This window comes from Melanerpes formicivorus, unplaced genomic scaffold, assembly GCF_026170545.1.
Source record: "Melanerpes formicivorus ecotype bairdi unplaced genomic scaffold, bMelFor1.0.p_v2 SCAF_21, whole genome shotgun sequence".
In the NCBI taxonomy this organism is placed as follows: domain Eukaryota; kingdom Metazoa; phylum Chordata; class Aves; order Piciformes; family Picidae; genus Melanerpes; species Melanerpes formicivorus.
The window spans coordinates 10,673,838-10,695,782 of NW_027142373.1; the positions used below are offsets into that span (position 1 = coordinate 10,673,838).

The 21,945-nt window shown below is 46.7% G+C and overlaps 1 protein-coding gene across 2 annotated transcripts in view; it reads left to right on the top strand.

The window, feature by feature from the left end:
* GRB2 (growth factor receptor bound protein 2) overlaps nt 1–21,945 on the top strand; it is a 61,727-nt gene extending 39,782 nt beyond the window's left edge. For both annotated transcript variants that reach the window (XM_068151554.1, XM_068151555.1), the window contains 4 exons: nt 6,554–6,651; nt 14,159–14,281; nt 17,450–17,618; nt 19,498–21,945. In XM_068151554.1, coding sequence (XP_068007655.1) covers nt 6,554–6,651; nt 14,159–14,281; nt 17,450–17,618; nt 19,498–19,683 — 576 coding nt within the window. In that variant the 3' untranslated portion in view covers nt 19,684–21,945. The remainder of the gene's footprint in view (nt 1–6,553; nt 6,652–14,158; nt 14,282–17,449; nt 17,619–19,497) is intronic.

Here is a 21,945-nt window from a genome sequence, read left to right on the forward strand (position 1 = left end):
TTGCTGCCTTTGAATCCTCTTCACTTTCTAAATTTGAAGTCCTGCCCTGGTTTGAGTGTCAGGAGCTTTGTTTTCTCTGTGGCAACATCAGCACAACTTTGAGGAAGAACCACATTGGCAGCTAGCAGGTCGTACTGGAGTGATTGTGTTGCCTTCTGTTCCAATTAGCACAGCCAGAATCCCCCAACCTTACTGTTCAGGGCAAAGAGGAGGTTTAGCCAGAACTCAGAGCCCTTTCTGATGGGGTTTGTTGGGTTTTGTCCCCAAGCCCCACGCATTCTGAGCCTTGCTAGATTCACAAGCACATGAGCACTTTTGAGGCCTTATGTTTAGTTGCATGCTTGCCTATTGGAGTCAGCTTGAGAGCTGAGATGCCAGATCTGCTTCTTGTGTTCCAGTTCAGTGCCTGTGTGTTCCTGAAAGTTGTGTGGATTTAAAGGGATTAAACCCGGTGTGCAGCGACTCACAAAGGGGGAAAAGCTGTGCTTAGGAATATTGGCTAGGTGTGGAACTGAAAATGGCTGGGGGTGCTCGACGCTGTGAGCTGCTCTAGCTAAACTTGGGAACTGGGCTCTCCTCAGCAGCGCCTCTTTCTCCACTTCCATGGGAACAGATGGGCTTTTGTTGATAACAAATCTATTATCAACCTAGGAAACTGAGGGGCAGCACTTGAGCCACTCTCGCTGTAAAACAGGCCTGACTGCAGACAGAGCACATCACATGGCAGTATGTGTTCAAATGTAGTGGCTAAAAATATCCTTCCTTCTTCCTCCTCTCAGGCACAGATGCCCCAGTGTGAAAGGAAGAGTCACTCTGGCATAGAGTTGATTAGATCTACAGCAGACAAGGGGATTGACTGCAGAGGAATGCTTTCTGTGTTGACCTATGTGAGGGGCAGCAGCTTTTAACGATTGTTGAGACAAATGTTTGTGCCTTCTCCATTTCTTTGAAGGCTGTCTTAGTTTGGAGCAGCAAATCCTCGTTTCATTTTGTTGCTTGGTTTATCTGTGTTTATTTGCACTTGGGGGGAATTTTCAAAGCAGAATCCAGTGACACATGCAGTACTTCAAGTAAATTTTATAGCTCTGGTAAGCCTGGGAAAATCTTTGCATGGTTCAGTGGAGAATCTGTTGTTGTTTCCTCAGAGGCAGAGGACTGGCTGGGATAAATTTTCATCTTAATTATTATCTGGAAATGGCTTGGAGGCCAGTTGGAGGTAGGAGATAGATGGATTTGCTGGATGCTTTTTCTTACAATGTTTTGCAGCAAAATGGTTTAATTACTTTAAAAGTCAGCTCTTTCATTACAGCTGTGTCTGAGGCAGATACACCAGTGCAGAGCCCTCACATATGTTCCAGACTCAGGTTTTAATTGTATTTCACAACTGGATGTCAGTGGCCCCATTTTTCTTTGAAAGCTGTTCTGCAGTTTATCTGCATACACAAAACAGTGTAGCCAACAGGTTGAGAGAGGTTCTCCTCCCTTCTGCTCTGCCCTGGTGAGGCTGCACCTGGAGTATGGTGTCCAGTTCTGGGCTCCCCAGTTAAAGAAGGACAGGGAAATACTGGAGAGAGTCTAAGGAAGGGCCATGAGGGTGATTAGGGAACTGCAGCATCTCTCTTACAAGGAGAGGCTGAGAGACTTGAGGCTCTTTAGCCTGGAAAAGAGCAGACAGAGAGGGGATCTTATCAATGCTGATCAATATCTAAAGGGTGGAGGGAAAGAAGATGAGTCTGGGCTCTTCTCAGTGGTGCCCAGTGATAGGACAAGGGGCAGTGGGTGCAAACTAAAACACAGGAGGTGTCACTTGAACTTAAGGAGAAACTTTGAGGGTGCTGGAGCAGGCTGCCCAGAGAAGCTGTGGAGTCTCTGTCTCTGGATTTTAAACCCACCTGGAAATAGAATAGAATAGACCAGACCAAGGTGGAAGAGACCTTCAAGATCATCGTGTCCAACCCATCAACCAATCCAACCCACCTAATCAACTAAACCATGGCACCAAGCACCCCATAAAGTCTCCTCCTGAACACCTCCAATGATGGTGACTCCACCACCTCCCCAGGCAGCCCATTCCAATGGGCAATCACTCTCTGTATAGAACTTCTTCCTAACCTCCAGCCTAAACCTCCCCTGGCATAGCTTGAGACTGTGTCCTCTTGTTCTGGTGCTGGCTGCCTGGGAGAAGAGACCAACATCTGCCTGTCTACAACCTCCCTTCAGGTAGTTGTAGAGAGCAAGAAGGTCACCTCTGAGTCTCCTCCTCTCCAGGCTAAGCAACCCCAGCTCCCTCAGTCTCTCCTCATAGGGCTTGTGTTCCAGACCCCTCACCAGCTTCATTGCAGTAACAGAGATATCCAGGACATCTACACCACAGGTGTTTCTCAGGGCAGACTGCTCCATGGCCACCAGCCCTGTGCAGGTCCTGACTCTGCCTGAGGCAGCTGGCCCTGCCCTGCTCCAGCTGAAGCTGTACAAAGGATATTGATGATCCTGTGCAACCTGATCTAGGCAAACCTGTGTTAGCAGGGAGTTGTTGGGAGTAGATGATCTCCAGTGATCCCTTCCAGCCTCTACTGTTCTGTGACTCTGTCTTCACAAATAATAGCTGCATAACTTTGTAGCAGCCACAAGCATTCCAGCCTTGTGCCACATGACTGTGAAGCTGTCCTGAATTTAAGGTTCTTCAGTACAAGTCATTTTTGCTTGACTAAGCATTGGGAATAGCTCCAGCAGTGTCTGAAATACCGTCAGATTAAAAAGAGGAGGCTTTGTAGGTAGCTGTGTTGTGGAGGTGACTCCACTTGAGCGTGGAGCTGCATAACGAGAATGCTATGTGCTGCTGTCCCAGGGTGCACACTGAAAGGCCCAAGAGGAGGAAACCAGAGCCGTTTACATGCTGGCTGTGTGTGTATAAACTCTCTGGTCTATAACGTAGGGCATGGATACTTTGGCTGTCTGCCAGGGTGTGCGTGGAGCCCTGACAGCTTGTTAAAATGATCCTAGAAAGGACAACCGACTGTGACACCGCCTGGGTGTGAAGCAGGAAAAAGTCCTTGGAGCACACAAAGCCACTGAAGGTGGAGGGGAGGGGGGAGCTGGGGAGGATTCACTGTTGCAGCTGAAGTCCCCAGAACAGGTTGTACATGCGTATGTGTAGGCAGTTCGCCTCACCAAGCCTTTTATCCGGCTAGTTCGGGGTTTCTTTTCCCCTCTTCTGGACACAAAGCTTAATGCCTGCCTCAGCAGTGCTCCCGCGCTGGTATTTGGCTCCTGGCCAAGCTTTAATGAGTACCCCAAGCCCTCTGTGATTTGGCTCCTCCAAATCTATTAGCATATCTTCGGAGCGAGATAAAACTCATTAAAGTCATTTACATTTGGGCATTAGAATTTCTGATCCTTTAAAATACCTACTGCCCAAAGCACAAATCTGGGGTAACATCCTTCCTATGAAGCTGCAATTGATCCAGGGTTTTTTCTTGTTCTTGGGAGAAGTGCAGCCTCTGCCGTATCCCTTACCTGGTCTCTGGTGGTAATGAAATGAATTTGTAGTACACGATCTTATCAAAGATGTGATCTGTGCCGGCTTTGATAGAGGAATGCAGGCTGTGGCAGAGGATTTGCCTTACGTGACATCACATCAGAATGGCTCATCTTTGTGTTCCATTGTATTGTAAACGACTCCAGTGATGGTGGCTGAGCTGCATGACAGCCAAACTTCCTGGCCATTCAAGCTATGTGCCAAAGTCTCTGCATGACTTGAGTTGTGGATCTGGGCTTTAACCTGTGCCCTCCGTCTCCCTAATCTTCATGAATGCATTTTTATTTTTTTTAACATACCAGCTTTAAATCTCCGTCTTTCCTGCTCAGAGCTGCCTGCTGGTGTCATCTACCCTCGCTTGGTGATGGGGGGTTGAATAGTTTCTGCAGTGCTGCCTCGCAGTCAGGACAGTGCTTGCGAGAGACGGGCAGCCTTCTCCTGCTTCCAGGCAGTGCAGCAGACATCAGCTGATCGGCGTCGACTCTCCATGTGCAGGCTTTTACCTCCCAGCCTGTAACAGAGCCGCACTTGAACTGCTCATGACCCGTGCTCAGATTATCCTTGCTAAATGGCTGAACTGCAATGCATGCTGAAGCAGTGCTTGTAAATAAATACGTGGAAGCCCAAAGTAGTGGCTGCACAAAAGAGAGCCTGGATGCTTCTATCCATATAAAAGTACTTAAGATCTCATAAGTGTTAAAGTCTCTTCAGCTGAAAACATCCTGAAATGGGCTGTAAAATGCATGTCATTGCTCAGCTGAAGTTCTGTAGATGTGGCCCTGTGGAAGTGCTGGCACTGGGGGGTGGACATCCACCATCAGCCTCTATGGCTGGGAGTTAAGGAGTAGCCAGATAACTGCTAAGCACTGGAATTCACTGAGGAGAGACTGAGTCATTTCTCTTGGTGCTTTACCAGGTTTCATTTCAGTAGGTGATGAGTTTTTCCTCTTTCCTAAGAGGCAGGTTAGGGTGTTGGTATGTGGCAGCAGGCTTGGATGTTCAGAGTTCAGTCTTCTGAAGCACTCCCATGGGCTGGAAGAGTTTAAGGCCTACACTGACAAATTCTTGACTGTTTTTCCTTTCTAGAATTTTTCTTTCTTCTCATCACCCTTTCAAAAAATGAAACATAGTGAGACAGCAAAAAAACCCCAACCAAACCTAAACCCAACCCACCCTAAAAGTCAGAAAGAGCAGTAATTGTTTGTGACGATTTTGAGGTTCTCTCCTGACCCTAACTCTGTGTGATCTCTGGATCTGTGTTCACATTGCCTTTCTCTTTACATTCCCTCATCTTCCTGCATTCAGGCAGTGCTAATCATGTGATACTTTTGTGACTCGAGGCTTTAAGTGTATTTCTTCTTTCTTTTAAAAACTCCGATCAGGCTCTTTGTTGGCCGTTGCCACAAAAGTCAAAACAAAAAGAGCCTCAGACAGCTGAGGAGAAATGGAAGCGCTCAGGGAAAAGTGGTGGTGTGGTGCTTGATTTTAAGGGGGAGAAGGGGCAGTGTTTCCTTCCAACTCCATCAAAATCTTTTTGAGGAGAGGTGGTTTCAAACTATAGCATGGGCTTTGTTTACAGAACATAATACTACTTCATTCAAGATGAGACTACTTCTAAGGCAGTGTACCAGGCTTGCCTGTTGCACTCTACCAGCTGACAGAAATGCACTGAAAAGTAAAACACCCTAAAGTTTTCAGAGCAAGTATGCTTTGAAGTAGCATTTTGTGTGTTATAAAGCTGCCTATTTATGCTATTAAAAGCTCCTCTCTTGTAACTCCTGATCTTTAGAATAAAGTTACAGGAAGAAAAGTATCCATTCAAAAGGGGAAAAAAGTTAAATCATAGAATCTAACAGGTTGGAAAAGACTTCCCAAGGTCATAGAGTCCAACTGTTAACCCAACACTGCCAAGTCCATCGCTAAGCCATGTCTCTCAGTGCCGCATCTGCATGTCTTTTGTACCCTTCCAGGGACAGTGATTCCAGCACTGCCCTGGGCAGCCTGTTTCAGGGCTTAACCACTCTTTTGGTGTAAATGTTTCTCCTAATGTCCAGCCTAAATCACCCCTGGCATAATTTAAGGCCATTTCCTCTCATTCTGTCCCTTGTTACTGGGAGAAGAGACTGACCCCCACCTGGCTCCATCCTTCTTTCAGGGAGTTGTAGAGCCAGAAGGTCTCTCCTCAGCCTCTTTTTCTCCAGGCTGAACAATCCCAGTTCCCGCAGCTGTTCCTCACCAGCCCGGTTCTCCAAACCCTTCACCAACTTTGCCCTTCTCTGGACCCAGTCCAGCACCTCAGTGTCCTTCTTGGAGTGAGGAGCCCCAAACTGAACCCAGTATTTGAGGTGCAATTCAAAGAATCAGCTTTTTTCACCTGATTTCTCTTCTGGTTTGTGTCTAACTTGCTTTGTTAGCATAAAAATGCTCAACAGGCAAGGCAGTTTCTGTCACCTTCCTTAACCTGCTTTTAACTTGTATCACCAAAACCAGCTGAAGCAGCCAGTTGGATCTGCAGCTGGACCTGTGCTAGTGTCGTCAACTCTGTGATTCTCTCTAATATAGATGTTGCCTGTAATCTTTAACATAACCCAGTGTGCCACCAGTGCAGATGCAGAAAAGCTGGGTGAAAGTACCAGGTTCATCAGCTGAAGTCAGGAAAAAGAGATCATTAGAAATGATTAAAACAAATCAGAGTTTCCTGGCTTGCAGATTTCAAACAGAATTTTTTTGCTTATGCAGCCAGCTTATCTTTGGCACAGATCTCAGTCTAGTTTTGTTAAAAGTACCTGTGGACCTACAGTGACTTTATTCTGGAGCGTGGGGATTTGGCACTGAAATCCTTTGGCTGTCTTAAATTGCTCGTCCAGCTTTTTGCTCCCCCACAGCTCTGAACAGCACCCCTGAGATGCAGTGGAGCAGGATGGCTAGCAGCTTTTCATAAGCTCCTCTTAGAAGAGCAGCCTTAGAAACCAGAATAGGAAGAAATAACGTGATGTTTCTGTTTGCTTCCTTCAGGTTTTGAATGAAGAATGCGATCAGAATTGGTACAAGGCAGAGCTCAACGGCAAGGATGGCTTCATTCCCAAGAACTACATAGAAATGAAACCACACCCGTGAGTAGAGCTTTGGTGATGGCCACCCCTAATACTACTTTTTCACATCCTCTCAAACAGGAGGAAGGTTTTCTGCCAAGTAGTTTGCAAGGTGCACCTTGCAACATCTACCAAAACCATACCTACGGATGGCTAGAGGATGCCTGTTGAGTTGTAGCTCTGGCTGCACTGTTTGCTGTAACTCAGATCACAGCTGAAGGGCAGGGTAGCTCTGGAAGCTTTTCTGGTGGTTGCTCTGGTGTTTTGCTGGTTAGACTGCATCCAGTTCTGGTGTTTCCATCATAAGAAGGGCAGAGAACTGCTGGAATGAGTGCACAGGAGGGCCACAAAGATGATCCAAGTGCTGGAGCACCTCTGCTATGAGGATAGGCCGAGGGAGTTGGGGTTGTTCAGCCTGAAGAAGAGAATACTCCAGGGACACCTTAGAGCTGCTTTCCAATACCTGAAAGGAGCCTAGAAGAAGGCTGTGGGGTGACTTTTCATAAGTGTGTCTACTGACAGGAGAGGCAGTGGCTTTAAGCCGGGGAAGTGTAGGTTTAGACTGGGTATTAGGAAGAAGTTATTCAGAGTACAAGGGTGGTGAGATTGTGGAATAGGTTGCCCAGAGGATGTGGATGCCTCACAGTATCACAGTATCACTTAGGTTGGAAAGGACCTCGAGGATCATCGAGTCCAACCTATCAACACAGACCTCATGACTAGACCATGGCACCAAGTGCCACGTCCAATCTCCTCTTGAACGCCTCCAGGGTCGATGACTCAACCACCTCCCTGGGCAGCCCATTCCAACGACTCGCTCGGTGAAGAACTTCCTCCTCACCTCGAGTCTAAACCTCCCCTGGCACAGCTTGAGACTGTGTCCCCTTGTTCTGGTGCTGGTTGCCTGGGAGAAGAGGCCAACCCCTTCCTGGCTACAACCACCTTTCAGGTAGTTGTAGAGGGCAATGAGGTCACCCCTGAGCCTCCTCTTCTCCAGGCTAAACAACCCCAGCTCCCTCAGCCTCTCCTCACAGGGCTTGTGTTCAAGGCCTCTCACCAGCCTTGTTGCCCTTCTCTGGACACGTTCAAGTGTTCTTAAACTGAGGGGCCCAGAACTGGCCTCCTTCCTGCAGGTGCTCAAGGCCAGTTTGGATGAAGCCTTGAGCAAGGAAGTCTAGTCGAGAGGTGTCCCTGTCCATGGCAGGGAGGTTGGAGTAGATGATCTCTAAGGTCCCTTCCAAGCTAAGCTATTCTATGATTCTGTGGTGATGCAAGTGTGTTCTTGTGATTATTCTCTGCTTGCCTTAGTGTAGCAGGTAAGAGGAAAAATTGTGGCATTCACAGCTCACCAGGAAAATGTTTAAGGATGTTTGAGCTGAACTCTTTCTGTGTCTGTGTTGCATCCTGAGAATTAAATCACAGAATTGTTCAAATGGAGCAGCACCTGGAACAGGACCTCTGGTCCAACACCTTCCTTACAAAACAGGCCAACTTCACAGAGTCTGTACTCTTATTACACAAATGTAGTTGCATTGATTTGCAGCTCCAGAGAGCTGTGTTTGAGTAACTGCTTTAAACATTTCCCCTTAGACACAAAGAATCTAGCATGTGATAACAGCAGCATTTCATGACTGGGTATGTTCTTTGTGTCAGTTCATGTTTTTGCTGTCTTCTACTAAACTCTGGTTCTGCCAACCTTTGAGATCCTTCAACACCTGAACGAGAAAACAGCAAGGTCTGGGCAACAGATTGAAAGTGAAGAAAAGCAGCAAGACCTGTAATCAGAGTTTTGATGATGAGCTATAGCGTTTCAGTTGCTCACAAAACCTGATGATTGATTTGTTAATTGGCTGTAATTATCACAGAGGTATTGCAGCTCAATCCAGAATTATTTTTCTAAGGCATCTTTTGAAATAGCAGAAGGAGGCTGCTGAGGGACTGTGCCCCAAGGAGAGGAGGCAATGCTGCTGTCGTGCAGCCAAGCAAGATGTGAAGCAAGGATGCCCAAGGAAATTCTGAAATCATTTCAGGCCTTGTCTGCTGCAGTACCATGCTTGGTTTTCCTTGCTGGTGCTGTCCACTGGGGATCACATATGTGCATTGCAATTTCTCTCTCATTGATGTGAGTCATCACATGTCTTCTCAAAACAGTTACTCTGCAGTGATGTCTCCTGTGATATGATGGTGCTCATTGTTCTGTAATCACCTGTGGTATTTTGGTTTGGAGGGATGGAGCTGCCAGGTTTTCCCTTTTTGATATCAAAGGGGAATGAACCATGCGTGAGCCTGCCAGTGGGTGAAGCTGGTAGTGATTTTTCAAGTGAAGTTCATGTGACCTGTTCTGAAGAGGTTTAAACTGCTGATGGCAGCTGGATGGAAGTTAGCTGCATGTGTCGGCGGGGCTGGGAGTCTTGACTAAGTGCATTAACAACCCTGGGAAATTATGCAGACGTTTCTACAGCATAGTGTTTGTTTAGCTGTCCTGCAGAGCTCTCTGAGTAGTCCTACAAAAGGCAAATTGCAGGCAGCCGACCAGGAGTGGAAGAGAATGTTGCTGTTCTCAGACTAGTATCAAATTGTATTGTTGGATGGTGGCACAAGAGCTTTTCAAGGGGATTTGGAAAGAAAGCAACTGAAGATGTCTTTAAATCCTGTCCTGAGATCTGACCTTAAATCCTTCAGCCCCACAGCTGGTCTTAAATGCAGTGTTGTTTCTTGCTTGTATTTTGTACCTCTTCTGGTTTGCTTTTTTAGCATATGGAGCTGAAAGGAAGATGGGGGGCTCACAGTCACCAGCTGAGTCACCAGGAATCTGAAGGGTTAATCTGAACTGCCACATCAATTAATAAAGAAAATATGCAAGCAGACGTTGGCATGATACTGGAGAAGAGCTGCAAGAAGCTCTGGGCAGGGAGGCTTCCTGTGAAGGCAGAGCAGTGCAGTTCGGTGGCAGGACTGCTGCTCTCCCCTTCAAGGGGCAGGGGAAGGACTTGCTGTTCATGGAGCAACCTGCTGCATGGATCTCAAGTGGTTGTGTTCTTAATCAGCTTTCTTTTGGAGGTATTCCTGTTGTCTCACTTGGCACTGTTGTGACTTCATGGAGTGTGGTGGTTTAGGCTGGGTGCTGGCCTGGATGCCACTGCACAGAACACACCTGGGAGGTCCCAAAGGGGTGGGCCCAGCCCAGGGGGTGGTCACAGGCAGGTATTCCATTTCCCATAATGCCCTGCTCCCCTATAAAATGCCCATGTGGGGTCTTCACTTTCTCTTTCGTCCTCAGCTGCAGCCTAGGTAAAATGGCGTGAGCCGCCTCCCTTGGGCCTGCCCAGGCCCAAGGCTGGGTTGGGGGGGGAGGAAAGAGCCCTGGGGGGGTTTGGGTGTACCCCCAGGTGGGGATGGGATGTTCTTGGGTATGTTCTGGGATTTCTCTCTTTGTCACGGTGCTTGTGGTTCTCTGTAAAGCTTTCATTGTTGTTTGTTTTTAAATTGTTTTTCTATTTAATCTTTCCATCACTTTTGCAACCCCTTTGTCTGAGTCGTTGTTTCTGCCCTGTGGTGGGGAGGGGGTTTGCCCCAACCCATTACATGGAGGAAGTCAGCCAAACTAAAAGGTTGTGCTGAGTAAAGCCAGGAGTTACCACACTGCCAGCTGAAGTGAGCCTGAGAGCAGTGAGAGCTCCGTGGTGTACTGGCCACTGCATCTCCCTCTAGTGCAGCAGCAGTGCCTGGATTTGGTTGTGCAGTACTGACTGGCCAAGTTTTCACCTACATTGCAAAGCTAACTGGAAAGCCCTCTTCCCAAGCTCAACCCTTCAGCTGGGAAGCTGTGGAAGTGTTGTAGTCCATTTCTTTGGCCTGTTTCTGCATGTGGGATTTTTGATAGTAATTCTTGGTGATTTCCCTCCCCCCACCCCTCCCACCATTCTGTGGCAGACTTGTACATGCACAAGGCTTCTAGTGCTTTACAAATGTGGCCTTAAGTAGGCTGTAGTCTTTAAAAATAACTCTTCTTCCTTCATCTATGGGAGGGTTGGGGTTTTTTTCCATCTTATTTATATTTAGAATTCAAGCTCCTTTTATTCTGACGGTCTAAAGGAGTGGTGAGGTCCTAAAACTGCAGGGGAGTTTTAAGAACTGTGAAAGATCTTTAGACTTTCTATTTAAAGTGACTCAGAAACAGCTGGCAGAAGAGATTAAGAATTTGATGCTGCTGTTAGTTTGGAAGTGTTATTTCTTTTAATCTAAGTGTACACTTGTACTTTGTAGTGATTCAGTAAAATTTTGGGGGGGAAATTTCATAGTATCATAGTATCAGTCAGGGTTGGAAGGGACCACAAGGATCATCTAGTTCCAACCCCCCTGCCATGGGCAGGGACACCCCACACTAGATCAGCCTGGCCAGAGCCTCATCCAGCCTGGGCTTAAACACCTCCAGGGACAGGGCCTCAACCACCTCCCTGGACAACCCATTCCAGGGCTTCACCACTCTCATGGGGAAGAAATTCCTCCTCACCTCCAGCCTGAATCTCCCCACCTCCAGCTTCATTCCATTCCCCCTAGTCCTATCACTACCTGAGATCCTGAGAAGTCCTTCCCCAGCCTTCTTGTAGGCCCCCTTCAGATACTGGAAGGCCACAATGAGGTTACCTGGGAGCCTTCTCTTCTGCAGACTGAACAGCCCCAACTCCTTCAGTCTGTCCTCATAGGAGAGGTGCTCCAGCCCTCTGCTCACCCTCGTGGCCCTTCTCTGATGTATTCCTGAGGCTTCAGGAAGGATCATAGATGTTCTGTTGAGCTCTTGGAGGCTTTCCTTCATGACTGAGGTGTGTTCATTATTTTTTTAAGGTGAGGCTTTAATTTCCAAGTCTCATGTGAGTAATTGAGAGTTATTTGAGAACTAAACAGAATTAAAACACTTTGTAAACAAGAGCAATGGCATAATATCTGAAGTCATAATGCAGAGCTTGCTCTATGTAGCATTGGTCAGAGGCAAAATCCAAGACTTCATTCCCTTTCTGAAACGGGACCAACAGCCCAGGAAACCAAATGCTACCTTGGAGTCCTGGGTTTCACATCATGGTGTCTCTTAGTTGATTTTTGAGTGCAGCAGAGTGCAGTGAGAGACAAGTAGACACAGCCTCTACCATCACCTTGGGTACCCAGAAGTGGCACAGATGCAACACCCCCACCCCTCAGAAAAGCACTAAAAACCATGAAATAGGAATGGAAATAGGATGATTGTGGGGCAAAGCTTTTCTTTTCCATTCCAGGGGATAACAAGTACACAAAAAGACTTGCAAGGGAATAAAACATGCCTTAGGTGGTCATGGAAACAGATGTACCATTTTCAGTGCCAAAGAGGAGCTGTGTAGTTAAATGCTTTGGATGCTCCTTTTACAAGGGGGATGTCCTAGGCTTGTTTTATTGGGTATGTTGCATGTAGTAGAAATACATCTGTGGCCTCATGACCTTGATATATATAATACAGGGATATGTTTCTGTGTAGCCTGCTACGGTGAGGAGGTAGTGAAGACAGCCAGTGAGAGGAGCAAGGGCTGCCAGTAGCTGCAGAATGGTGATCAAGTAATCTGTGGTCCTTTACCTCTAGAGACAGCTTCCTTTTAGGAGGACCTAAAAGGTGAAAGCTTCAGCTGCTCCTAGGAAAGACTGTTTCAGGCAGCTTCTTTCTTCTTGCTGCCCCCAAACTCTCACTGTAGGAAGTGAAGTCTGTGAGTGGAGCTCTTGTTATTAAGTGCTGTCCTCTAAGGTCAGTCATCTGCATGGTTACAGGCTGTGGTAAGAGCTCCTGTCCTGTGTGATCTGTTAGTCAGAACTGAAAGCTGTACTTTCTTGGTTGTGAGAAGGGTTCTGCTTTTCCCACACTCTGTGACCTACCACTCAGCTCTTGTTTGCCTTTAATCTTGGATTAGTCTGGAAATGCAACTGTATATGTGGGTAAGAATCCCATGACCAGGAGCTGGTGGTCAGCGTTGATAATTTGGTTGCCTGAGATCGGTTTACCCCCCGGTGCACAGCGGTGGTCAACCTATGGCTTGGATTTATGCACAGCTGCCTGGGATTTCAGATGTGGCTTCCATGGTGCACTTATTTCATGTGACAGCTTATGTGAAAGCTGTGAGATTGTCCTGACTGCAAGAGGAGACAAGAAAATACGCTGTTGAGACAAGACTTACCAGCGGCTTTCCTAGAGTTGAGTTGCATGTCCAGCTCAGCACTCCTCTGTAGTGAAGCAGGGAGACCTTGAGGGAACTTCTCTTGCTTGGTAACTCCACTCCCAGCACCTGCCTTAGCTTTCTGACATCTGATCCCTGTCGTGGACCACGGTGCTTTGTAAGAGGTCAGATTGAACTCAGGGCTGAGGGGGGCAACCAGCTGCTGAATGCAGCCACTCCTCCTCTGCTGAAGCAGTTGTGCCTTGCCACTCGGTCTGAGTGAGAGTAGGAATTGGTTTTGATTTGAAGTGCACTTTGCATTTGTGCAGAATGGGTTAATCACACAGGATCTTGTTTCTAAAGAGAAACCTGAGAGTGAATTCCCAATGTTTCCATTGCAATCTGCAAACACTGCTTTCTTTTTCGTTTTCTTTTGTAGCATTTTTCAAACACTACAAGATTTCTACCCCCTAAAATAGTGCTGTTTCTGTGCTTACTCCTTAATAACTTCATCTTTCTATATAGTCTGCTCTGCAGAAAATGGTTAAAGCAAAGGTGGCTGCTCCTTAGGAGACATTAAGTAATAATGAGATTGTGTAATTGCTTTCCACTGATTATCTTTGGGTACTAACAGTGAAATAAATGCTGCTGTATCTTGGGGAAGTTTTGTAGTGCCCAGTCACCAGTGCAGGATTCTTTGTGGGTTTTTTTTTTTGTCTGTGAGTTGATGGTATCATACAGTTTGGGCAATTAAAACTGTGCATGCAGAGAGGTGAGACTACTCCTTAGTGACAGGGGAAGGCACTTGAGTTTCTTGCTTGAGCTGGGCATTAATCTCTTTGGCCTTAGGGTGTGAGGCCTGGTTATGAAGATAACAGTGCAGACCACAGAAGACATTCTAACTTTGTCCAAGGTTGTAGCCAGTTGCCAGGGTGATTGTCTGAGTGTCCCAAAGCAGGACTTTGCTGTGAAGCAGTTATGTACAGTAGGTTCTTGTTGTCCTAGCTCACAGACACAGTTGGGTGCAAAACAATGTGCATAATAATGTGTGAAATTCTGAGCATGATTTTTCCCACCTCTGAAAGCAAATCCTGTAATTTGAGGATTGCTCTCTTGCCACATCTCTGCTTTGCTAAATTAGGTGAAACAGGGCTACTGCAAGTGCCTGCTTATCAGGTCACAGTTGCTTCATTGTCAGGATGAAACGTTGTGAAACGCTGCGTGGTTCAGCAGCCTGTGTTGGGGGGAGGTGCAATGTGGTTATTTGTGTTAGGAATAATTTCATCTCTGTGTGAGTACCCAGGGCTCTTCCATGAAATGATGAAAACTCTTGTTTTCTTTTCCTCACTACCCAGGTGGTTTTTTGGAAAGATCCCCCGAGCAAAGGCTGAGGAGATGTTAGGCAAACAGAGACACGATGGTGCCTTCCTCATCAGAGAGAGTGAGAGCGCTCCGGGGGACTTCTCCCTCTCAGTCAAGTAAGTAATGCCCTGAAGCAACTCTGTGTGGTAATCAGGCCATCTACTGCTCATTTGGACTCGTGAGGTGATTGTCAATGCTGAGGAGCAGGAATCATCTTCCACGTGCCCTGTAGCATTCCTGTTCTTCCAGTGATACTCATTTATTCCTTCTCAAATAGCACAACTGTGTACGCTCGGGTTTGTAATGAGCTTACAGGGCTGAGCTGGTGGACATTGCTGTCTGGCTCATCTAGTCCCAGGTGTGGTTTGTTGGTTTGCTTGTGGATCCCATTTCTCCTCTGTACAGCCACTTGTTTTCTGCTCTCCTCTTTCCTTCCTCTCCTGCAGTGTAAATTCCTATGCTGTCTTCTCTCTGGGTAGTACAACACCTCCAAGCATATTTTTCATGTCTGCTTGGCACATGCTTTGGGGATATTGATGTTACCTAGCACTGGGACATGAGCTGTGGAAACAGAGGCCTGTTCCCTCTCGCACAGGTACATTCCACATTGGTGCAGTGTCTAATAGTATCAGTGAGGAGGAGCAGTTCTCATCCTTTAGAAGTACTGGTTGTTAACCAGCAGGAGTTCCTGCTAGGTAGCCATGGCCCACACAGTGCCATGCTGCCTGTCTTGCTCATCTGAAGTCACAGTGAAGTAGAGGTGTTAGAAACTTCAAAGAGTGTATGACATAATTAAATGTGAGTTAGGGGTGGGAGAGATTCTGCCCTCAGCAGCTGATGTTAGCTTTTAAAATATTTTCTGTATCATAGTATCAGTCAGGGTTGGAAGGGACCACAAGGATCATCTAGTTCCAACCCCCATGCCATGGGCAGGGACACCCCACACTAGATCAGCCTGCCCAGAGTCTCATCCAGCCTGGGCTTAAACACCTCCAGGGACAGGGCCTCAACCACCTCCCTGGACAACCCATTCCAGGGCTTCACCACTCTCATGGGGAAGAACTTCCTCCTCACCTCCAGCCTGAATCTCCCCACCTCCAGCTTCATTCCATTCCCCCTAGTCCTATCACTCCCTGAGATCCTGAGCAGTCCCTCCCCAGCCTTCCTGTAGGCCCCCTTCAGATACTGGAAGGCCACAATGAGGTCACCTGGGAGCCTTCTCTTCTCCAGACTGAACAGCCCCAACTCCTTCAGTCTGTCCTCATAGGAGAGGTGTTCCAGCCCTCTCATCATCCTCGTGGCCCTTCTCTGGGTACCTTCCTGCTCCTCCAGATCCCTCTTGTAATAGGGGCTCCAGAACTGGAGGCAGTACTCCAGGTGGGGTCTCACCAGAGCTGAGTAGAGGGGGAGGATCACCTCCCTTGACCTGCTGGCCACACTTCTCCTGCTGCAGCCCAGGATCTGATTGGCTTTGCAGGCTGCAAGTGCACACTGAGAGCTCCTGTTGAGCTTATTGTCCACCAGCATCCCCAAGTCTCTCTCCTCAGGGCTGCTTTCCAGCCAGTCCCTGCCCAGCCTGGATTTGTGCCTGGGATTGCCTCGACCTATGTAATCTTCCCCTTTCCTACCAGAAATGATAAATGGTTTTCTTTAGAGTCCTAACAACACTTTTTGATTATTTATGCACAAGTCCTGCTTTTCTCTGTTTTCTGTGGCTACCAGTGATTTGTTGGGTTTTACTCCTGGTCATCTTTAGTCTGCAACCAAGTTTTTGTCCTTCAGTACAGCAGCACTGAGTCATGCCAGCAAACTGGATTAAAGCCACTGGTTATTAGAGACGTTTGTATTTCTGTCTGGGATCCAATCATCAGAGCTGGAACAGTAGAGATGAATGAAAGCTTCATTCCAGAAAGTGCATTCCTTGAAGAAACACAGTTGTGAGAGCAAAGCTCTGCCTGCCTCTTAGCTTAGCATTGCCATCTGGTGGTAATTTCTCAGCTGGGTTTTGTGTTTTGGGGTTTTCTTTTCCATGGTTTGAGTTAGAAAAATCTTTCTCCTGAACAGTGATCTGCAGGATTTGAAATGGTCAGAAGCTTTCAGGCTGCAAAAAGGAGAGCAGGGGTGGTATTCAGGAGATGTTTTGCATGACCTTTGCAGCCAAGATAGTGTCTACATTTTCAGCCAGCACAGAAGCCCTGCTGCATGCCAAGTGGGGAGCAGTTGTCTTCTGCTTTCAGTGGTTTTGAATGAAGTAAAAATGCTGATGTGCCATCCACCTGGAAATTCCCAATAGACCTCTTCTGAGTTCCTCTGTAGTCAGGATAAAATGTTGGGAAAGTAGCTTCTAGTGGGTGCCATCATTTGTCAGAAAGAATTGTTGACACAAAAGTTGCATCACCTTCTGAGCATCTGGGAGTCTTGGGGTTGTTCTGCAAGGCAGGCTTCTGCCTAGGTCCACACTGGCTGCCACAAGATGCACTCCTACCATCCCTGTGGCAGTGTTTTCCTATAATGGGACTGGTGCTTATGGATTGCATTATCACAGAGCCAGTGATGCTGTGTGAGGGAAGGACTGAGAAGTGCAGGACCATAGCAAGAACAGCACAAACCTGAACTGGCTCAGGTCAGTCAGGAAATTGCTGCACGTGAAGAGCTCAACCAGGGCATTTGTGCTGCCTGACTTCAAGAGCTTGTATTTGGCAATGTGGAGTGGAAGACACCATGGAGCAGCTACATCAATGTGACCTTGTATTTGTACTGCAGGGGCCACAGCATGTCCCCTAGGAATTCTGTGTACTGTCTTCAGGGACTCAGGTGACTTACATATGTACCTCAAGAAGGCCAAGTACAGGGTGCCAGCTACAATGCTGTGTAAAATGAAAAGCTGAAATAGTTCAAGTGATCCAAGCCACAGAGGGTTGTGACACATCCTTTATGAATAAAGACCTCAAACTTCTGCAGATTCAGAGTGGTTTGAAGAGCTGGTTTTAAACTGAAGTCTTCTTGGCAGAAAAGGTCAGGTGTAGCTTGCAGGATTTGCTTCAAACTACATTCAGTTTGTGGCTTCTATCTCTCTGATCACTGGTTTCTGTAAAATGCAGTTGACAAGTGGTTTTCAGACATCTTTTTTTTTGTTTAACAGCAGCCAACTGGTATCTGTATTACCAGTGTCACTGTCAGCTTTCATTGTGCCCTGAAGGACCTTTTTGTGCTGATGATCCCAAAGGAGAAGTGCTCTGTGATTAAGGGTGTGCTGGTTTGTGTTCTTTGTTCTTTCCCTACAGGTTTGGAAATGATGTGCAGCACTTTAAGGTGCTCAGAGATGGGGCTGGCAAGTATTTCCTCTGGGTGGTGAAGTTCAATTCTTTGAACGAGCTGGTAGATTATCACAGATCCACCTCTGTCTCCAGGAACCAGCAAATATTTCTCCGGGACATTGAACAGGTGCCACAGGTAAGAGAAATGTCCTCATGGAGTGCACTGTTCAGGCTATCACAGCCATGGTCTGAACCTGAATTGCATCTTGGAGTAAGTGAATAGAGATGGAAGTGCATCTTTAGATCCTGCAGCTAGAATCCCCAGCATGGTGTGAGTTGGAAGGGACCTCAGGGGGATCATCCAGTCCAAACTCCCTGCTAAAGGAGGGTTGCCCAGGATCACAGTGTCCAGGCAGGTTTGGAATCTCTCCAGAGGAGATTCCCCAGCCTCTGTGGTCAGCCTGCTCCAGGGCTTCAGCATTCTCACAGCACAGCTTTTCCTGATGTTCAGGCAGAACCTCCTGGGTTCTAGTTTTTGCCTGTTGCCACTCATCCTGTCACTGGGCACCTCTGAAAGGTCTGGCCCCATCCTCTCGACCCCTTCCCTTTAGATGGTGATAAGCATTGAGCTTATCAGCTCCTCTCAGTCTTCCCTTCTCCACTGGTAAATAAGCTGGCTGGCTGTGCAGAGCCTACCTGAGAACTCCCTGGTCTTGTTTTCAGTTCTGGCAAAGTGTTATTGCTGCTGCTTGAACTCTTGGCTTGTCTTCATGTTCATGGATACTGTTGCAGGAAAATACCTGATTCCTGTGACTTACAAATGGGTTCTAACACACAGTAAGAAAGGACAGTTTAATTATACTGGTTCATAGCCAGGACTGTATCCCTCAGCAGCCAGGGAAGTTTTGGTCCTGAAGAGGTATTTACAGGTAGGAGCATATGGAACAGCTTAAGCCTTCTGGTTTGGATCTAGTTAGTGTTAAGAGAAACCAAAAACTATGCTAAGTGCCAGCAGAGCAGCTTGTGCTTAGGTAGCTCTTAGTTTTGTTCCATTTCCCAGGGCAATCAGAATGTTATGTTGCATGTAACTGGAATTATAGGTTTTTTTGGTCAGTGTTGGCTAAATCTGCTTGCTTCCATGTGCAGCATTCTAGTTCTAGCTTGAAGACCAGGGCTGTGGAATTCACACTGCTCTCCAGGTGCTGTGGGCACCCTTTGCCCCAATTTGCCTGTGTAACCAGTCTGCACCTTTTGGTCAGTGATAAGAGAGGATGAGAAAACAGCTGTCTGAGAATGACAAGGATGAAGATACCTTCTTAGCCTCATGATTTTAAGAGTACAGATGCATTTTAAATGAGCTGTTAGCTTTACTGTAAGAATGGAAGTGTTTGCTGACCAGGCAAAATGAGCTGTGACAGCACTTCTTGATCCTGGAGAGTCTTAATGCCAGCATCCAGTTTTTAGGGGGAGCTTTGTATATCATGTTGTATATTTAGCAGGAGAATTGGACTGGATGATCTCCAGAGGTCCCTTCCAACCCTCATCATACTCCATTCCATCCCCCTCTGCAGTAAGCAGAGGCATCCTCAACTAGATCAGGTTGCCCAGAGCCTTGTCAACCTCACCGTGAATGTCTCCAGGAATGTGGCCTCAATTACCTCCCTGGGCAACCTGTTCAGTGTTCCACTGCCCTCATGGCAAAGAACCTGCTCCTGACATCCGATCTAAATCTGCTCTTCTCTAATTTCAAACCATTGCCTCTTGTCCTGTCGCTGCACACTTTTGTGAACAGTGTCTCTCCCTCCTTCCTGTCCCTCAGCACCACGTGTGAGGTTGGACTTGATGATCTATGAGGTCTTTTCCAACCTAGTTGATTCTATGATTCTATCTCTGAGGCTTTTAAATACCGCCAGGGATGAAACTTCAACTACCTGTTCCAGTCTTTGAGAACCCTTTCAGCCCAGTGAAACGAAGCAGCCCAAATGTTTTGCTGCTAAGCCTCCTGCCCGAGGGAGGAGGAGGCGCCTGGAGTGCTGCAAATGATCCTCACTTTGTGTATCTTTTTCTTCTTTCAGCAACCCACATACGTTCAGGCCCTGTTTGATTTTGATCCCCAAGAGGAAGGAGAGCTGGGCTTCCGTCGCGGAGACTTTATCCAAGTCCTTGACAATTCTGACCCCAACTGGTGGAAGGGAGCCTGCCACGGACAGACGGGCATGTTTCCACGCAACTATGTGACCCCAGTGAACCGGAACATCTAGAGAGAAATATTAGAGATTATTTAAAGAAACCAGAGAAACAGTAAATACACATACAGAGCCTAACTGCAGCCAGTGACCTAACATCACACGGCGATAAAAACCTGAGTCACCTTGTCTCCATGAGGTGATCCTTCCTTCACTCAGTACGGAACTGCAGGGGCGGGGTGGGGGGGAAGAGTTCAACTTACACACCAAAACTTGTCTTTAAAAAAAGAGAGAGAAAAAGAGAGAGAAAAAATAAGTAACAAATTTCCTCAGCTGCTCCTGGGTTACCCCCTTTTCATTCACTCTTCTTGTTTTCCCCCCCTCCCCCTCTGTCCCATCAGTGCATGAAGTTTTAATGCCATATAAAGTCCTAGCCATGCAGTTAAAGGAAAAGGGAGAAACTCTGCTGGTATTTTTTTCTCTCTCTGCAAACGGTCTTCATTTTGGCATGAAGGGATGTGAGAGAAGAACCAAATCCACAGTCCTGCCTTTAGGGGGGGGGAAAGGAAAAAAAAAATCTAACAACAAAAATAAATCACCAGTCTCTGCTTTTGCCTTCAACCTTCAGCTCTTCTTGTCTGGGAAAGACGAGGTGTTAATCTGATTTTTGTCTCTTCTCCTTCGGCACTTTCTTCCGAAGCTCAGCAGGTTCCAAGCAAGGGAAGGGGAGAAGAGTTGTGTGGCTTTCTGTTTGGTTTTTTGTTTTGTTTTGTTTTTGTTTTCTTTGTTGTTTTCCTTTGGAGTCACAGAGCTGCTGCTTGGAGAAACTCCACCATACAACTGAAGTCTGTTGATGCTGTGCTGACAGCTCTTTGGGTTTTCCTTAAAGGTGTACGGTTGAGCACATTCTGTAACTTTTTCCATAGTGCCTTTCCCTTATTTTCTTCTTCTTCTTCTTTTTTTGTTTTAATTATTATTATTTTTAAGTTAAAAGGACAGTCCAGAGCTTTTCAGTGGGGTTTGTTGGGTTTTTTTCTGCCTATGTGTAAATAAATACCTTTTTTTGGGGGGAAAAGGGTGTAAAGGAGGGTGGTTTTATCAATGGACACTTGAGCAAAATCTCCAGAGGTGGAGCTTTCATCTTCAAAGATTTGTCTTATGGTTGTGAACTTCCCTTGCTCCAAGCAAAGTAAAAATCAAGGTGTGCCAGGTGGCCACTTGGGCTGCTCAGAGTTGAGGAGCTGCGACCAGGAGCTTCAAAAAGTAAGAGGAAGGGGGAAGTTATGACCAGGGAAAAGGAGGAAGAATATTTTGGGGAAGGGTGGGGTGGGAAGGGGGGGTGGGGGGAATTTGCAAAATAATAGCCCTGACATGTCCTGTAAAATGTACATTCCTTTGATGGAAAACTTTATAATGCAGAGAAACCTCAAGAAATAGTGCTTGAAAAACAAACTTTATGCTATTAGTGAATGTTTCTACGTGATGCATGTAATCAGCCTGTCTCTTTGGCCTGGATAGGGAATATTTGCAGTCGTGTTACTGTTGAAAAGTGGGGTTGGCATCACTGTTCTCCAGTTTCTCCTCCCTCCTCAGGTCAGTGTTACTGTTGAAGTAGAATTTCTGCCCCCCCCCCCCCCCCATTCACAGCAGGCTGTGTGATGACTGTAATCCCCCACCCCGCTCTGTAATGGCATTTCTCGTGGCCATTTGCTCCTCCACCAGAGCAGTGTGTGACATTTAAATTGGATGGACAGGAAAGCAATCAAGCTGCAGCGCTCTCTGTGCCAATCTTCAGTTGCGTTCTCGTTCCTTTTGGTGGCCGTTTGGCTGGACCCCTTCACCCCACCAACGAACCCGAAACCTGCAGCGGAGATCTCCTCCCGCCCTGCCCGAGCAGGGGCAATCCTTTGTTGGAGGGTGCCTTTTTTTGTACTGAAGTGTTACAAATGTTTTCTTCCTGAGATGGACTTTGCCTTACACTTTTAATTTTCCAGCAGATGAAAGAGAGAGCTATCCTGTAGAGCATTACTTTCTCCCCCCCTTCTCCTTGCTAGCTGTCACTCACTTCCTTCTTTGTAAAGTGATTGGAAAAAGGAATCTATGGCATTCTACACCTGGACCATTTGATTGTTTCCTTATTTTGGAATTGGTGTATATCATGCAGCCTTGCAGACATATGTCTTGTGTGTGTATATATATTAAAAACAAACAAAAAAAAAAATCAGTGTTTAAATAAAATAAAAAAAAAAAGGCCTATGTACTTAATCCTTTAACTCTGCAGCAGCATTTGGTAGATAGTAATTAACTGTGAATAATAAATATACATTGAATTCTTCA